Here is a 15,996-nt window from a genome sequence, read left to right as displayed (position 1 = left end):
TTAGAAAAAGCAAACTTCTGATTCGCACAGAATATACTTTTGTCATCTAACGTTTCTCCTTCCCTTGCACCACGTAAGTAAACGTGTTTGGAATAATTTTTCTTCTGATGCTTTCTTTTTAGATAAAGATAAGTAACTAAACAGATGTGACACTACTTTTACCCTTCTTACCTGGACAGAATTCCTACTGAAATTAATGATTTTTTTTTTCTTCCAAGAAAGTTATATTTGGTATTTTACTCACTTTAAGCATAGAGTTGCATAACAGTATTTTAATGATAAAAGAACTAAACAGAGCCCCTAGCTGGAGGAAAAGGGTTTTGACTGTAATTACCCAATGTATGGCTTGGAGTATGGCTCAGGTACAAGGTTAGCCTCCAGCAGAATACGACCGGACAGCAGATAGAGCAGGTATTTAGTGAGTTTATGTATTCAAACACATCTTTATCTAGCCCTTCTGTCTCTGTCTCTGTAATCACAAGGGAAGCGCCGTGTGACACACTGCAAAGGTAGGCTTCACTTCCAAAACCTCATAGCTCTCGAAGCAAAATGGTACTGGTGGGATAAAAGCTCAATGGATAAACAGCTATTTTCTAACTTGCTTATGTTTTGTAACGTTAAAACTTTCCTAGTTCTTTTGAATGAAACAAAAATATTATACCATCAATTATACAGTCTCCTGAATTATAACCCTCAGGTGCACTTTAATAATAATAACGGGTTATAATTTAGATTCCTGTAGAATTTTTCAGAAGAATTTGAATTAGAAAAAATATGTTGAGAGAGCTATATGGCAACACGTGGATGTTCACTGTGTTCGAAATGGTGTTCTGCACTTTTGCTGAAATTCATATAGAATTTGCCCCTTTGGCTGTTTCGCTGTTAGCCTAACGTGATTATAGAAGCCTTGGTTTTTCCCTTGCTTTCTGTTACTGAGTAGACTAGATTTTTCTGAATGTTGAATAAACAGACCTAGGCCTATGACTAATTTCTCACTGCTTTTCGCTCAATGTCATAAAGCAGAGTTACGTTGGGTAAACATACCATACTGTTTTCTAAAGCTTTAGCTAAAGTGTAGTCTAAATATGCACATTTTTGATGCATGTTTATGTCTGTGATATAATCACAGATTTCTCTTGCTTTTTAGAGATAGCTCAATCCTAACAGTTTTGCCATTAATCAGCATCTTTCTGCTTTGCAACGATCACAAAGCAAAGAATGTTTGTTCTCAAGGCAAAGTCTTTTAGAGACTCTCTACCTCTGTGTATTCTTTGTACAATTTTATGCCTGCAATCAGTAGGGATCTCCTTTGCAGATCCTACTGGCATTCACGTGCCTTCTTATTTCAGTTCAGTAACTGTTACTTTTTACAGTTATTTTCAAAAACAATTTCAAATTTACAAAATTGCAGATGTAAAAGATACATTTGTCTAAAAGTTTCACCATGGGTCTGTCTTTGTAGTTTGATGATTGTCTGTCTTTACATCTATTTCTTTACATTTAGAACTCTGCTCTCTTAAAAACTTAGCTATGAAAAATACGAGGAAAGGGATGTAGATTGGTTATGTAGATAATATGTTTGGATTACTAACAAAAATCAGTACAGATGGAATTAATATTACCAAAAGTTAGAAATGAATACACAGTATGAATTTCCGTGCCCGAGCTAGTCATCCTCATTTCCTCTTTATAGCTGAGAGAGAGAGGGGACCATTCTGAAGGCATAATTTATATACTTGGTATAATATACTTGGTATAATTTACTGTACTTGCTTTTGGACATCTGCCTTAACATGTGATTTATTTGTCCAAAAGTACCTGTTTGTCCCTATTTACTTGAAAAAGGAGTTTTGAGTGACTAGGTCAAATACTTCCACTGTAGATGACTAAATGCAAGTTTTATGAGTCCTATAAGTTTCCGGTGAGAAAAGCATTTCCATGAATTAAACTTTCATCATTCCCAGCCTTAGATAAGCTCAGTCAGGGGTTGTCACTGCTGAAAATCTATTGCCTTCCAGTGCAGCAGTATTAGTAATATTGGCATGTGTTCCCAGCTCATTAAATAGATGCTGCATGCGCATACAAACAGTGCTGTAATGCTCTGCTATTTACTGCTCTACCCCCTATAGTTTATTTTCCAATACAGGTCTATTGGACTAGATTTTTAAAAAGAATTCCAGTATTTTAACAGGCATCTTAAGCTCCAACCATCTGTCACCATTATTTTGCGATTATTATTTCTTCTTTTTAGCATCCAGTTTTCTGTTGTTTTCATTATATGTATGAATTATGTAAATGAAGGGATTTGAGAGACCCCTAGGTGTAGCTTTACTGTGACAGTCAGGTAGATCTTCCCAAATGAATTAGTCTAAAGGCAAAATACACATATATTTAGGTAATACAGCATAGCTATGATGTTTATTTGTTCAACCGATAATTTTTATTCATTTAGTCAGGATTTGTAGCGTATGCATATTTCCAATTAAAATAAAGCCTTAGTTTTCAAATTTAAAAAATAATGGTATAGTTGTAATAATACTTAACAATTGATAGCATAGTTTTAACAGTCCTAAATTGTATAATTTTTTTTCATTTACATGATTTTGTTACTTCTGCCCTTCCATTTCCTCTGTGCCCACGGTTATTCTGTCTAGTAACTCTACAGATGTCACTGACTCCAAAACTGCTTGATTCGCATGAGAACAAGGCTGAACCCCTTGATCTGCCGATGGAGCAGCAAGAGCCAGCACGTTCTGAATCTGGACAAACTTCACCAGAAGTTCACAGGACACCCACTTTGGCCTTGCCAGTTCCTAAAAGTCCTAGTCAGACCTTCATGGCATTTCCCAGATCTCCTAGTTTTATAAGCCCCATGAAGTCCCCAAGTCAGTACTTCCAGATCTGTTATTAATCCCTGCTTCTCTCCCCCAAAAATACTTCTTACCAGTTCAACAAATTACTTTTAGTATTTTCTTCTAGAAATGTTTACTTCTGTCAGCCAATTCAGTTTTTGTAGCTTCTCTCCTGTATGTCATTTTCCTTTCTTTTAATGTGCTGTCAATGTTGTCATTCCTTTTTCAATGTTTAGTAATTCTTAAAGCACTTATCTTTTCTGCATGTACATCAGCATGATTCCTTTTACTAATTGTTTGTGTTCCTTATTTCGAATGTATCTCTAACACTGTATCAAGTGTAAAGCATATCTTTACACTGAGATGCAAAGAATGCAACTGAGTGTTGGAAAATACTTTAGATGCTGATGCTCCACTGTAAATATTCATTAAAAAATAAAATTAATTTTAAGTGGCATTTCTGCGTTAATTGTAATCTTTGATGTTTTCCCTTTCATTTTTAATATTTAAAAAACTGTAATACTGTAAATTATTTTTCACCAAAAAAAAATTTCAGTCCTTTCAGTTTTGTAGTTCTTCGTGACATTGTTTAGTTCTAATTCTGCTGCTCAAAATATTTAGAGAAAAAGGGACTTTGTATGTTGAAAAAATATTCTGCTTAGTAATTATGATTTAGGAAAAGAAAACAACCCTGCTTAATTTCTAAGTTTGAGATTGCATGTCATTCTGTAATTATAACGCACCAAACTGTTAAGTGGGAAGGGATGGAGGAGCTCTGGAGTTCTCCACTGATGTTTTTTTTGTGTAACACTAAACATTTCTGACCTTTTGTAGAGGAAGGATACGTAAAAATGTTTCTTCGTGGACGTCCTGTTACCATGTACATGCCCAAAGAGCAAGTGGAATCTTACAATTTGGAAGCAAAAGTAGAACTACCAGCCAAGAGGCTTAAACTGGAATGGGTGTATCCTTTCTGTGCTAGAGGACTACTGGAAATCAATCATTTCTTAATGATTTCTTTTAAATAATTTTTTGAGCTAAAGTATAGCAAAATTAAGATTTTATTAGTAGAGTTTGTTTCATCAGTGAAGCGACATTCCATTGAAACAGATGTTAATTTCTTGAGGCTGCTGATCTGTACCTTGTGAAGTAAAGGGTGGCAGCTTAAGAAAGACTGCTTAAATGTTGCCTGAAGGTTAAGTCTGAAACATGCTAATTAGCTAAAGATTAAACTAGGCATATTGTAAGAATGTAGTGAGCTGTGATTATTAATTATAGTATGCGTAAAACAAGCTCAGGATTTTTTTGCTGATTCTCAGCAGTAATTTACTGTTTTAAATTGTGTTTTATAAAACGTGCACCATAGTCCTTTAGAGGATGCTATCATCAACTTCAGTACTTGAATAAGCCCCGAATTGAATAGCACTTTGCAACAGATAGGTACTTAGCAATAAAATTCGTAAGATATTGTATATAAAATAATGTTTGAAGTTAGATTTTAAACTGTGTTTAAGCACCATAAATACGGAACAACCAGAATTTTCCACTGATTTCTATGAGTGGACATAATTACAGACTTACAACTTGAAAGAAATGAGTGTTTCATTACATACAGAATTTTTCACATTTCACTTTTAAATATAATGAGAAAATAGACTCTATTGAAAAAAGAAATGACATTTCATTTTTGTATAATCTTAGTATATGGAATAGATGATTCAAGATAGACTCAGATCTTGTGGTGTTTGTATTTTATTTGTAATATCCACTATCTTTAGAGAGATGAAGTCTTCATAAGGTTTTCTATTTCGAGAAAAATACTTTTTTGGGGGTCCCAAACAGTGCAAATAGGAAGTTGCTTTGTCTTCATAAAAAAGAATACAGGCTGCAAATAGTCTTTTTCAAGTTGTATAAATAGAACTGCATGTGCTTTCAGAATGCACACAGAGAGTTTCCAAAAGTCCCATTGTGTTCACAAGAGATTAATGACAGATTTAGTAAGCATTCTTCTTATTCCTATTGCAGCTGAGCCTGTGGGTTCTACGCCACTCTGCTGGAACTGCATAGGCAATGCATACAGAAATAACTGAAGATGAGTTAAAAAAACAAAAAAAATCTACAAAATTAATAAAACGGATGAGATTAGAGCGATAAATACTGCTTGCAGCATTTTACCATCTAATTGTTGTACAGGCTCTCACCATATATCACAACAGAATTGAATGATGTCTTTTTACACTTGTAAGGTGCCCCTCACGAGGGGTCCTAAGGGTGATATGGGAGAGTTAGGATGCCTGCTGAAACAACAAACAACTCAACCACAGAACAAAACAGATTGTGTTAGCAAGGTGTAGATGGAAGCTGAAGTTAGTATTATGACTAAGAAGTGATAATTATTAATTATTATCAATTCAGTCTCATTAGTTTCTCACTTAAGCTTACTTAAATGACTGAATATTTGCCAGATGGAGTATTACTTTTAGTTTGAATATTCGTATATCCTTCCAGGTGTGTGTTTGAATACCCAGCAGAATTGTATATAAAAGATTGTCTATGAATAGAAAAGGTATGAATTAATAAAATGCTCTAACTAACTATGAATGGTTACTAAGGAGGAAGCATAATTTTTCCAAAAATACCATGCTAATTTTTTTTCAGATTTTAATTTCTTTGCAGTTAAACCTAATCATCATATCCATACTTAAAAGTTACACCAATGACTAGATATATAAAAGACTTCTTTTAATTAAAAAAAAAAAAAGAGAAGATAATGCCCAATTTATAGTCTATAATGAGCAGAAAAGCTGGAGACAGGAGCATAAAATAATTTAAGGAGAAAGACAAAGACAGCAGAAAACCAACTGATACTGCAGGCATCCATTCCAGTTAAGTTGGAGAAGCTGAGCTGTTTACTCAGAGGATAACACAACTGGAGTGGGAGAAAACGTCTTTGTAGTGGACAAATCAGCCTGGCTGTGTGATTACAGGCAGGGATGCTTTAGAATGTAAGAACAGGGATAGAGAAACGAGATATTGGAGGTGAGATGGACAAATGGAAAGGGCAAAGCAGACTGTGATGAGGAACAGAAGGAAGAAAACCTAATGTGAGTAGATTTCAGGGCATGTCTGAACTCTAAAAGGGGTTTACAGTCATGTTTACAGGTATCTGGGTAATCCAAAAAAGATTCAGACATGAAGAAACAGAAATGCTGAATGAGGAGGTGTGAGGGAGGGCTGGAGCAGAGAAATTGGCACTGTGGACATCAGGCGGGAGCAGTGGTCTGCATGGATCTGTTTGAGACCAGCTCACTTGGCAAGCAGGAGGTTTGAAATAAAAGCTGCTGGCCAAATGAAAGGAAAAGGTTGAGATAACATTCCCTGAAGTGCCAACTCACCAAATCAAAGTTGAAGCCACCAAATCCGAGTGTGGGAAACAGTGAGGAGAAGGAGAGATCAACCCCAGGAGTTTACATCTGAGAAAAAAGGCTGATAGAAAGAAACTGAGTGTTTGACAACAGCAATCATGCGAAGGGTTGAATGCAGCATTGTTCCCCACTGGAAGAATTGTAAAGAAATGAGATTTTTCCCTAAAGAATTGTTCCCATTTAATTGCTATTTTTATGCACAGACATTTGTTCCTTATGAATGTCTATAATCTTTTTACTTTACTTTTTAAAAAAGTTCAGTTCCTTAAGCTAACTTCAACTAAGTTCATTATAATCTGGATTATGTATTGTTGAACTAGGGAAATTTTATGTAGGCTTCAGTTAGCGATGGTATGTGGCCATGTATGCAAAAATATATTTAAACAGATAAAGCATTGTCCTTCAATCTAGAGTAGTAACTAACCTTTACAGACAGATTCAAAATTGATAGTAAATGCTTTGTAATTTGAAGGCAGGGTTGTTTACGTGTCTTCAGATTTGAATATCTCAAACTTGAAAGATCTTTGGCTGAAACATTTTAATTTGGGAGTCCAAAAGCTGCATTTTTGAATGCACATTTTGATGGTTGGGTATGCTGCACTACCTCTATTGCATATATTAGAAAAAAATCAGCAAGCTCTTATTTAAGTTCCTGTTTTAGAAGTAAGATAACTATCATCCTTACTTCTTGGATAATGTTAATGTGGGTTTCTTAGTTTGACTGGGTTATCATTGACCATAGAGAATAGTGCACAAGTCTCTTTTTAATATCGTATAATTGGGATTTCAGTACCTCTCCATATATTTATCACAGCCAGTTTCGCCATATTGACTGAATTAGAATGCGCTTCTGTTTTGCCAAGATTCTGCTAATACTGTTTCTCTCTGTTCCCATAAAAAAGGAAAGCCAAAATAGTTTAGTCCCTAATGACTCTCCAGAAGAAGAAAACTGCATAATTTGGCTGAATTAACATTTGGTCTAAATGAGATTATTTCTGGATTAATTCCAGTTCTTTCATTGGATTAATTTTAGATTAGTGTTGATATGACTAACATCAGAATCTGGGCCACTGCCTTTTAAATACTACAAAAATAAATTGGAACGGATGATGTAACCCTTTTACGGTTTCATATCCATCTGGCTGGTAATGCCCAGAATAATGAAATCAATCAACCTGCATAAAGGATAATGCAATCAATCCTAATGCAATGCAGGGGGATGTACTGAATGACTTATTACTGTTTCCGTCAACTCTAAATTTTAGTTTTAATTAGTCAACCAGTGTAAATAATAAATACACTTGGGACAAAATTAATATTGCTTTAGTCTGGCATTTAGCAAATTCCAGAGGATACTAAAGGGATATATGTCACAAAATCCTGTTTCCTTTACCATGTGTTTTCTGTAGGATGTGTAGTTTTTCAGTTGCTCAGTCTGTGAAACTCTTTAGCTCTCTTTACTGTAGTAAGGGAGGGAGTTCTGATGGCTGCCAAGTGATAAAGCTGTGCTCAAGCCAAGAGATGTCGACTTCAGGAAATACAGGGGCAGAGAATCCTTTTTTTTTTTTTCTTATTTTTAACATTCTTCATTGGTAGATGATGTTATTGCAGCTTGACCAACATGCTAGCTATGGATACAGGGGTCGGGACTGTCGCAGTAATCTCTATCTTCTTCCAACGGGCGAAACTGTGTATTTCATCGCATCTGTAGTTGTGTTATTCAATGTTGAAGAGCAACTTCAGAGACATTACACTGGTCATAATGATGATGTGAAGTGGTAAGTCACCTAATAACCTTTTATTTTTTTTTCTTCATAAAAGAGTATTTGGGAGGTAATGGTTTGTTCTTTTAATATAGTTTTCAAAATTGGATTTAACTTCTAAGTCTTGCATACATTGGGTCCTTATGGCTGACGGTGCATTTTCACAATCAAACAAAGGTCTGACTGTAGTCATGGTAAGGATGTCAAACGTCTGTATAGCTCTACCTAGTCAGCACACAAAGCAACTGCTGGTTTTAGGATGGTTTGACATTAACTACTTCTTTAGACTCTTCTCCTTTCCCTTTTTTAAGTAGGATTGAATTATTCATCTTCACGTGGGTCTGGGTGCCAGATACAGGTCGTTTAGGCTCATTCTGGCCAACAAAACAGTTTTAATCTCATCCACGGTCTTCCTGGTAGTCTTCAGGCATGTTTATAACATGGCAGGTATCCTGCAAACTAGTCTGAGCAGCCTGGCTTGTCTGCTGCCATGCAGGCATGCCAGCTTGGGCTTCAAAGTGCTTTAGCTGTGTTCAAGCTTAGAGGGGACTAGGTATCAGGAAATACCAATATCATTAAACTGAAATCTAAACAAACATATGGTTTATCTTGATGGTATCTGTCTGCTTGCTGAGTGTAGCTGAAAAAGAGCACCTGGATTATCTGATGGGCCCTAGTGTATGAAATGAGTTTGACATCCCTTCTTCAGATTCAGCATTATGAAACACCTGTTGTCCCTCAAAGCCAAAAATAGGCCTGATAATCAAATCTGGTTGCATTGGAAGCATGGTTCATAAAATTGAATTATTAGTATAATCTGGTTGTTTTACAGGGAGATTTTTAATTTGGACCTGTTCCATCTCCTTTCTTTCTTTCAAATTTTCGGACTCTTTAGATATTTGAAAACTCTCAGGTTTATTAGAAAGAGGATACTTTTCTGCATTATAAACCCAAATGAATTATTGCCACAGTTTGTTTTACAGAGCATTTTGCCTCTAGAACTGTATGCAAAGCAGCTGCAGTGAAAAAAGCATGGAGAGAGGCTTTGGGGCAAAAGGAGACTGTACTCCAGGCTTTAATACAAATTTTAGGTTGTTTTTTCCGTAGAGACATTGATCACAGTTTTTTAAATCTCAGTTTTAATTTTAGAATAAAGATTCCTAATTTGTGTTATGCATTGCAATCACTTTAAATCTAGGTGAGACGAATCCCAATATAAGTTAGACTGAGGCTTATTTGATACAACCTTTGCAATATTAGGGCTTAAGCAAATTACTGCCTTGTTCACAAGGGAATATTTTTTCAATAAAAGAGCATGAATATTCTTTTGTCAGTTCTGTTGTTATACTTTTAAAATGTTTACATGTATGCTGTGTGTCTTATAGGACTAAAATAAGGCTATTTATTACAGGCTTAAGTAAAAGTTTGATGAAATAGATAATAAATGGCTTTAAGTTTGGCCTCTTTCTCTTTTCTTCAGCCTGGCTGTCCATCCTGATAGGATCACAATAGCAACAGGTCAAGTTGCAGGGACATCCAAGGATGGAAAAGTGAGTGACCCCTTTGTCAACATATAATTGCTTGTATTTCACAAGGATATGCTATCAAGAAGATAAATGCTATATTCTTTTCACGTTGCAGTTAAACTGGTCTTACATTGTAGGACTGAACACAAACAAAACTTAATTTGAGAGTGCCTAGTGCACACTGTCAAAGTTACCCAGTTCCATTATCAAGATTGATCAGTGGTTTCTGGTTTCATTCCTTACACAGACTGAAGGTAAATTTGGAGCTGGTCTCCAAAATAGATGGGTAAGGATGAGGCTACAGAAGACCTGAGAGGGGAGGTGGATGCAGGGAAAAGGAGAAGCAGCAGCAGAAATTAAATTGTGCACTATACAACTTCATTTCTGACCACAGCTACCAAAACCAAAGTACAAATAAGAATGGCTTTGGGTTGTTTGCTGAAAAAAATAAGTTATTACCCTTGCTTTTATCTAGGCAAGAATATTTTTCTCTCTCACTTATTACCTGTATGATCATAAAGCTTAGCTGTAGGCTAGGAATTTATTTGAGCAGAGTAAGATGAACATTGTTCCAAAGAACTAAGACAAGTGAGAAAGAATGGATACAAGCAGAAGCAGGAAAAGCATGAGAAAAAAGTCACTCAGCAGATTATGCAGCTGATGTCAGAGCCAAACTATTGCAAAATTTTTCGCAGATGTCAAAGAAGAATGTTAGGGTAAAACCAGATTATCAGTATGCTAACTACTTTAAGTAAATGAGGAAAACAAAATCCCAGTTATGCAATATAAGGTTTATGTAAAGATAACTTAGTTGTGTAACGTAAACTATTAATTTTTATTGTGTGTTGGAGAAATCTTTAGTATTTATTTTTTTAACTTTGTAAATAAAATTCCTTACCATTGTATTTGTGAAATAAAATCTAAAGGTCTGATGTCAATACTTGAGGGAAAAGTGGTATATAGATAGGTAAGCTCATATAAAAGCCATTTGTATAACTGAGATACTGAGGCGGCCTTGATTTATTCATTTATTTATTTTTAATTTCACTGCTTAGTAGCAAGAAACACTGATGGGTGTTGCTTCCCCCCCTGCCCCCGATACTGTAATAAAACATACGCACTTTATTTGAAAGGGCAGGGTAAAAAAAAGAAGTAAAATATGGCCTTTGTTGGTTTCCTGCAAAGGCTGAAGATACTGTGTTAGCCTCCTAGCTATTTCTAAAATCAAGCTGGATCAGTGAGTGCTTCCTGGATTGCCCTCTGGTGGATTTGAGCAGCAGTTTGTCTCCACAAGGTTGATCCCGCGTGGGGCTCTCCGGGTGGTGCAGAAGTCAAAGATAGAGGGGAGGGAGGGGGAACCACCTGGTTTTCATAGGGAATTCATCATGAGTCGTTATGTATACCTTGAATTTTACGTATAAAACCAAAGTTAGTTCTGATTACAGGTGCACAGTTCTTTTCTACGGCCATTTTTATGACAATGAAATTAATTAAATTTTAGAAATTCTTAATCTCTCTTTAGCACTTGCTATTTGCCATTGACCGGAATTATCTCAGTTGCTACAGTTTAAACTAATGATCTTAGACCTACCAGTAGGTCCCATGTCACAAGGTCATCACCAGTTTTCACTTACTGAAGAATGTCTCAGTGCCCGTTAACTTCAGGGAAGTAAAAAGATTGGTGAGACCTGACGTGCTGTACACTCTGGATAGTCAGTCCCAGATATCGGTTCTCGGCACAGCAATCAGCAAATCGTTTGTAGCGTATCTGTGCTTACATGGGTGACTCGAGAAGTTTTTATAATTTTCATACCTTAAATTGTATTAAAATGTGGTTTTGGATGCATTCTCATTTCTTTAAATTCCTGATGGTTTTTTGCTACCATTATTTCAGCTATTATTTATGTGTCTGTTTTATAGCAACTGCCACCACATGTGCGTGTCTGGGATTCTGTAACTCTGAATACACTGCATGTCATTGGAATGGGGTTTTTTGACCGAGCTGTCACTTGCATTGCTTTTTCTAAATCTGTAAGTAAAGTAAATGAATAGTCGTACTACAAATGTTTGCTGAACAGGTCTTTGAAATCTTTCAAATTTTAGCTTCCTTGACCAAAACAAACTTCCAAGCTGTCTTTTCTCTCAGCTTCCTCTTCAGAGGAGGAAAGCTTGCAACCCAGTTGTTTCTGACAGTTTATGTTGGTATTAAGGTTAGCAGTATCTCAGCAGTCTCAGAGGTCTACCTTACATATACAATAAAATGCAATTAATTTCTTCAAGGATGAGTAATTGCAGAAATACTTGTGTCCTTGAAATTTCAGTATCCTTACTTCTTCTCTTTAATCATCCCATTCTGTTTCTCCCTACATAAGTTATTCTCTCTCCGCATCTTTTAGCCCCCTGCGCTATGCCTAAGAACAACTGATAAAAGACCTTTACAATGGCCTGTACCTCTGATTTTGGATTTAAAAAATGGGAACTCCCATGGCAGAAGCAAAAACTTTTTCTTGAAAGCAGCAAAGGCCTATGGATAAAGGATTACAAAGAACTAGAATCCTGTTGTTAGCCTCTTGGCACTGTCCTTTGAGCTCTAGTCTATCAAGGAGGTAAAAAATTGCATAGGCAGCATTCAGGTCCCATATAAAAACATGAGTTTGTAACCTGACACGTACAATTCTAGAAACCCTCCACGTAGAACAGAATCTGTAAGTGGTGTATCTGGTGGTGTCTGGTCATCTTGACAGCCTTTTTAAAAAGGAGGAGAGTAAATGGTGTATTCCCTAGGCAAAATGTACTTCAATCAAAGTTTCATCAAGTATTTGAAATCTATTGGTGACAATATTTTATGGAAAGTAGAAAAGAGGAGTGAATTGGGAGAGCTGGTTAAGGATACAAAGGTGAAAAACAACGTCATTCCAGATCAGCTTTGAAGGATAAATAAAAAGGAATAGCAAGCAAATACTGTGTAAATATCTCCCTGGCGGAAGAAATAGGTACTTAATAACAGGATCCCCATTGGCAGATGCCAGGAGAAAGCAAGTGTTTAATATGTTTGCTTTATGCTGTGATTTCACAGTCAGAGCTTAGCCTTATTTTGAGCATCAGTTCCTGTCCCGTAGCAGTACTGCTTATCTCATTTTAGATAGCCCTCTCTTCAGGCTACTCAGTCCTATCTCTGTCCAATCTCTTGAGTTGCGTTGGCATAGTTATTTTTGTAGCTGCGTCTGAGATGTGTATTAGGGACCTAATTCATCAGGAAAACAACTGTGCATCCTTAGATATAAACAGAGTGAAGCAGAGTTTGCTTGCGTCTTTTTTTTTCCGCTCAAAATCAATCCATTCCTCAAACAGGCTCACTCCAAACTTTTGTGGAGACTCAGCTCATGAGGCAGCAACAAGTGGCCTTGCTCTGGGTGGCAGAAGAAGGACTGTTTGTGTCAGCGTGCTGCCAAAGGAGCGCTTGTGTAACCACAGGCTCGGTCTGTTTCAGCGAGCTCATCTGCAGTCAAAGCTAACATAGCCGATGCCAGGAGCAACAGGATACAAAATTCATATTTGACTGGGTGGAAAGCAATTAAACATTACTTGATGGTTTATTCCACTGTAGACACACAGCTAGGAATGAACACTGAAGATTTGGAAAAAATGATCCAAAAAATACCTTCCAGATAGCTGCTATTTGGGAAAAGATCTGATGATTGTCCAGTAGTTCCCATCACTAGTGAGACCGATGTCGGTCACCTCCCCTCAGTTCAGGTAGAGTCTCGGTTGGAGTTCCTCATCCAGTCTTTGGATTCATACTTCAGAAGAGTGGGTACCGACTGGAGAAAGGTCTAACTAATATGATGCCTGAAGAAAGACTGAAGGAATTAGGGTCAATAAGATTAGAAAGACTGATAGAAGATAGACCTATAGAAAAGACACCTTTCAGGAATAAGTTGTTTTCTAATTTCTTACTACATTCCCTGATTTTGATCCATTATTCCCATATAAAGAGTAAAATTGTTCCCCCTCTCCATAGCAGATCTGAGAAGCAATTGGTTTAAATTGTAAAGAAACTGAATATAATCATCAGGAAAAGCTTTTTTAACAGTGTAGATAATGATGTGTAGTTTGCCTTGGGAATTTCCATCACTGGGTGTTTGGAAAGAGAAACCTATCCCGTTCCTGACAAAGTCTGTTTGTCTGCAGTTTGCAAGAGTTTCTCTTCTGGATCCCTTTTTAGCCCTGTTTTTCAATAGTCCTATAAATTATTATATTTCATGGAGATCTATGGGATACTAAAACTATAACAGTTAAAGTGTAAATATGTATATGTGTTTTCACCTACACAGAAGTATTAAATTATTTTGAATGTGTATTTACGTGTTTCTAATGTTGGTTGGGGGATGCATTAACATTTTCTATGTTTTGCCTCAGAATGGAGGAAGTAGCCTGTGCTCCGTGGATGACTCGAACGACCACGTGCTTTCTGTGTGGGACTGGCAGAAAGAAGAAAAGCTGGCAGATGTCAAGGTGTTGCAATAAGATATTTTGTACTACTTGCTTGTATGTAGGTTTGGATTTCTTGTCATAAAATGCCTTTCTATGTTTAACATATTGTGCCTTTTTAACACTTTCATTTTACAAAAGGCAAAGAACATGAAAGGGAATATTTTTGCTCACTGTTGAGATTATCCCAATAGTTTGGGGGTTTTAAAATTTTGTTGCTGTCATTCTATTATTAGGCAATCAATCAAATTGATTAGAAAAGTCTAGGCAGCAATGATAGGAGCATGTGCAGAAAAGAAATTAATCTTTTGTGTAGAACTTCTCGTTATCTGACATAGCTTTGAAGGATAACTTTTGATACTAACTTATAAACCCAAAATCTTTTGACTTCAAAGTATTCTACTGAAGTATTCCAGTCTACACTAAGAAATGAATAGCTCAGAATTTTTCTTAAATCGGGAGCTGATGAGTTAGTCTAGCTAGAGAACCATTGCATATTGGTTTGTTTTCTTTGAATTTTAAATGTTGATACAATGTTTTTCTTTTTTCCTTCCAAGTGCTCTAATGAGGCTGTATTTGCTGCAGATTTTCACCCTACTGATACAAATATAATAGTTACTTGTGGAAAATCACACCTTTATTTTTGGACACTAGAAGGGAATTCCCTTATTAAAAAGCAAGGATTATTTGAGGTAAAATAAATTTTTTTCTTAATTTTATGTTTGTAATAATAGTACAGTCACACAGAAATAAGGGTTAATAAGCATTGTGTAAATCAAAACAACTGATCATTAGTAAACTTGAAATTTTCAGAAACTCAGGTAGCATTCATGGCATGGCAGAGAGAACTTTTCCATGAGTAAAACGTCCACAATGAAGTTTTGAAATGCAATTACCATTTTGTTCCTTGCATTCTTTTTCCTATATTCTTTATGCTATGCTCCCCATCCCCCCTACAAAATAAAATTACCTTAAAACTCTCTATGCTTACCTCTGGTTAAAAAAAAATAAAAAATAAGACAGTGATATATACTGGGTTGTTCAGGGTTTATTTTGTCAGAGGAAAGACTTGCCAAACCCCATAAATTACATGATTATGAATATTCTTCCCTTTTCCTCTGTTCTGCTCAGATACATACGCATATGTAATTCAAATACAGATTGAGCTGGCCACTATTTGGTAAATATAATTTTCATTTCAAGGTCTTGATTGAGTTTTGTTCTTAAATATAGACTAAGCTTTACAGCAGTTGCGTGCACAAATGAGGGATGTTTGCAGTGCCTGCAGATAACTCCAGCAGGACCTTGTTAACTGCTTGTGGAGTCATGGCTCGCAAGTATAGTCACAACAACGATTTTGCAACGTCAGTTAATGTACTTTGTGTGAAATCAGGAGGAGATGCTGCGATAATGCATTTAAATTTTGTTACATTTTATTTTTCATTCATTTTTTACTCCTGAGCTACTTGAGCAGATTTCAGCCTCTGTTATGGCTCTTATCCTCGATGGTTGTTGCAGATGAAAAAGTATAGTTGAGAACAGTTCTTAGTTTGAGGGAGATAGAGGCCATACACACTGGTAGTCAACAAACATTGTAAATAACGTCCTTAGAAGCTACTAGCTAGTGAATTTTTTTGTCCCCTTATACGTTCCACTGTTTTGTTACCATCAGTATCTTAAATGCAGGGTCTCACAGCAATGTTCCCATTACTGAACCTTAGGATTCTTTCAAGAGATAATTTCTTAGTTCTTATGCTATAGCCAAACTCTCTAGTAATATTTTCCTCCTAGAAACTTTGGAGTTAAAAATTAATAAAACTTGTTTGCATCATCAGCCATTTCTAAATACTTAAAGCCTTTGGGACTATGCGGGAGTTGGGGGGATTCGGTTTATCTCAGAGCATTCCTGGTCTTGGGTTAAATGTTGTGAGGCCTTCTT

At 36.2% G+C, this 15,996-nt stretch overlaps 1 protein-coding gene across 8 annotated transcripts in view; it reads left to right on the top strand.

Annotated features, from left to right (window-relative positions):
• Positions 1 to 15,996, top strand: part of EML1 (EMAP like 1) — a 131,319-nt gene that overhangs the window by 96,492 nt on the left and 18,831 nt on the right. For 5 of the 8 annotated variants that reach the window (XM_075753558.1, XM_075753559.1, XM_075753556.1 and 2 more), the window contains 7 exons: positions 483 to 509; positions 3,687 to 3,816; positions 7,906 to 8,055; positions 9,521 to 9,590; positions 11,487 to 11,597; positions 13,986 to 14,081; positions 14,615 to 14,749. In XM_075753558.1, coding sequence (XP_075609673.1) covers positions 483 to 509; positions 3,687 to 3,816; positions 7,906 to 8,055; positions 9,521 to 9,590; positions 11,487 to 11,597; positions 13,986 to 14,081; positions 14,615 to 14,749 — 719 coding nt within the window. The remainder of the gene's footprint in view (positions 1 to 482; positions 510 to 3,686; positions 3,817 to 7,905; positions 8,056 to 9,520; positions 9,591 to 11,486; positions 11,598 to 13,985; positions 14,082 to 14,614; positions 14,750 to 15,996) is intronic. The other 3 variants (XM_075753561.1, XM_075753560.1, XM_075753557.1) reach the window with 1 other exon arrangement.

The sequence above is a fragment of the Balearica regulorum genome, chromosome 5 (assembly GCF_011004875.1).
Source record: "Balearica regulorum gibbericeps isolate bBalReg1 chromosome 5, bBalReg1.pri, whole genome shotgun sequence".
Lineage (NCBI taxonomy): Eukaryota > Metazoa > Chordata > Aves > Gruiformes > Gruidae > Balearica > Balearica regulorum.
This window is presented reverse-complemented; position numbering and strand designations above follow the sequence as displayed.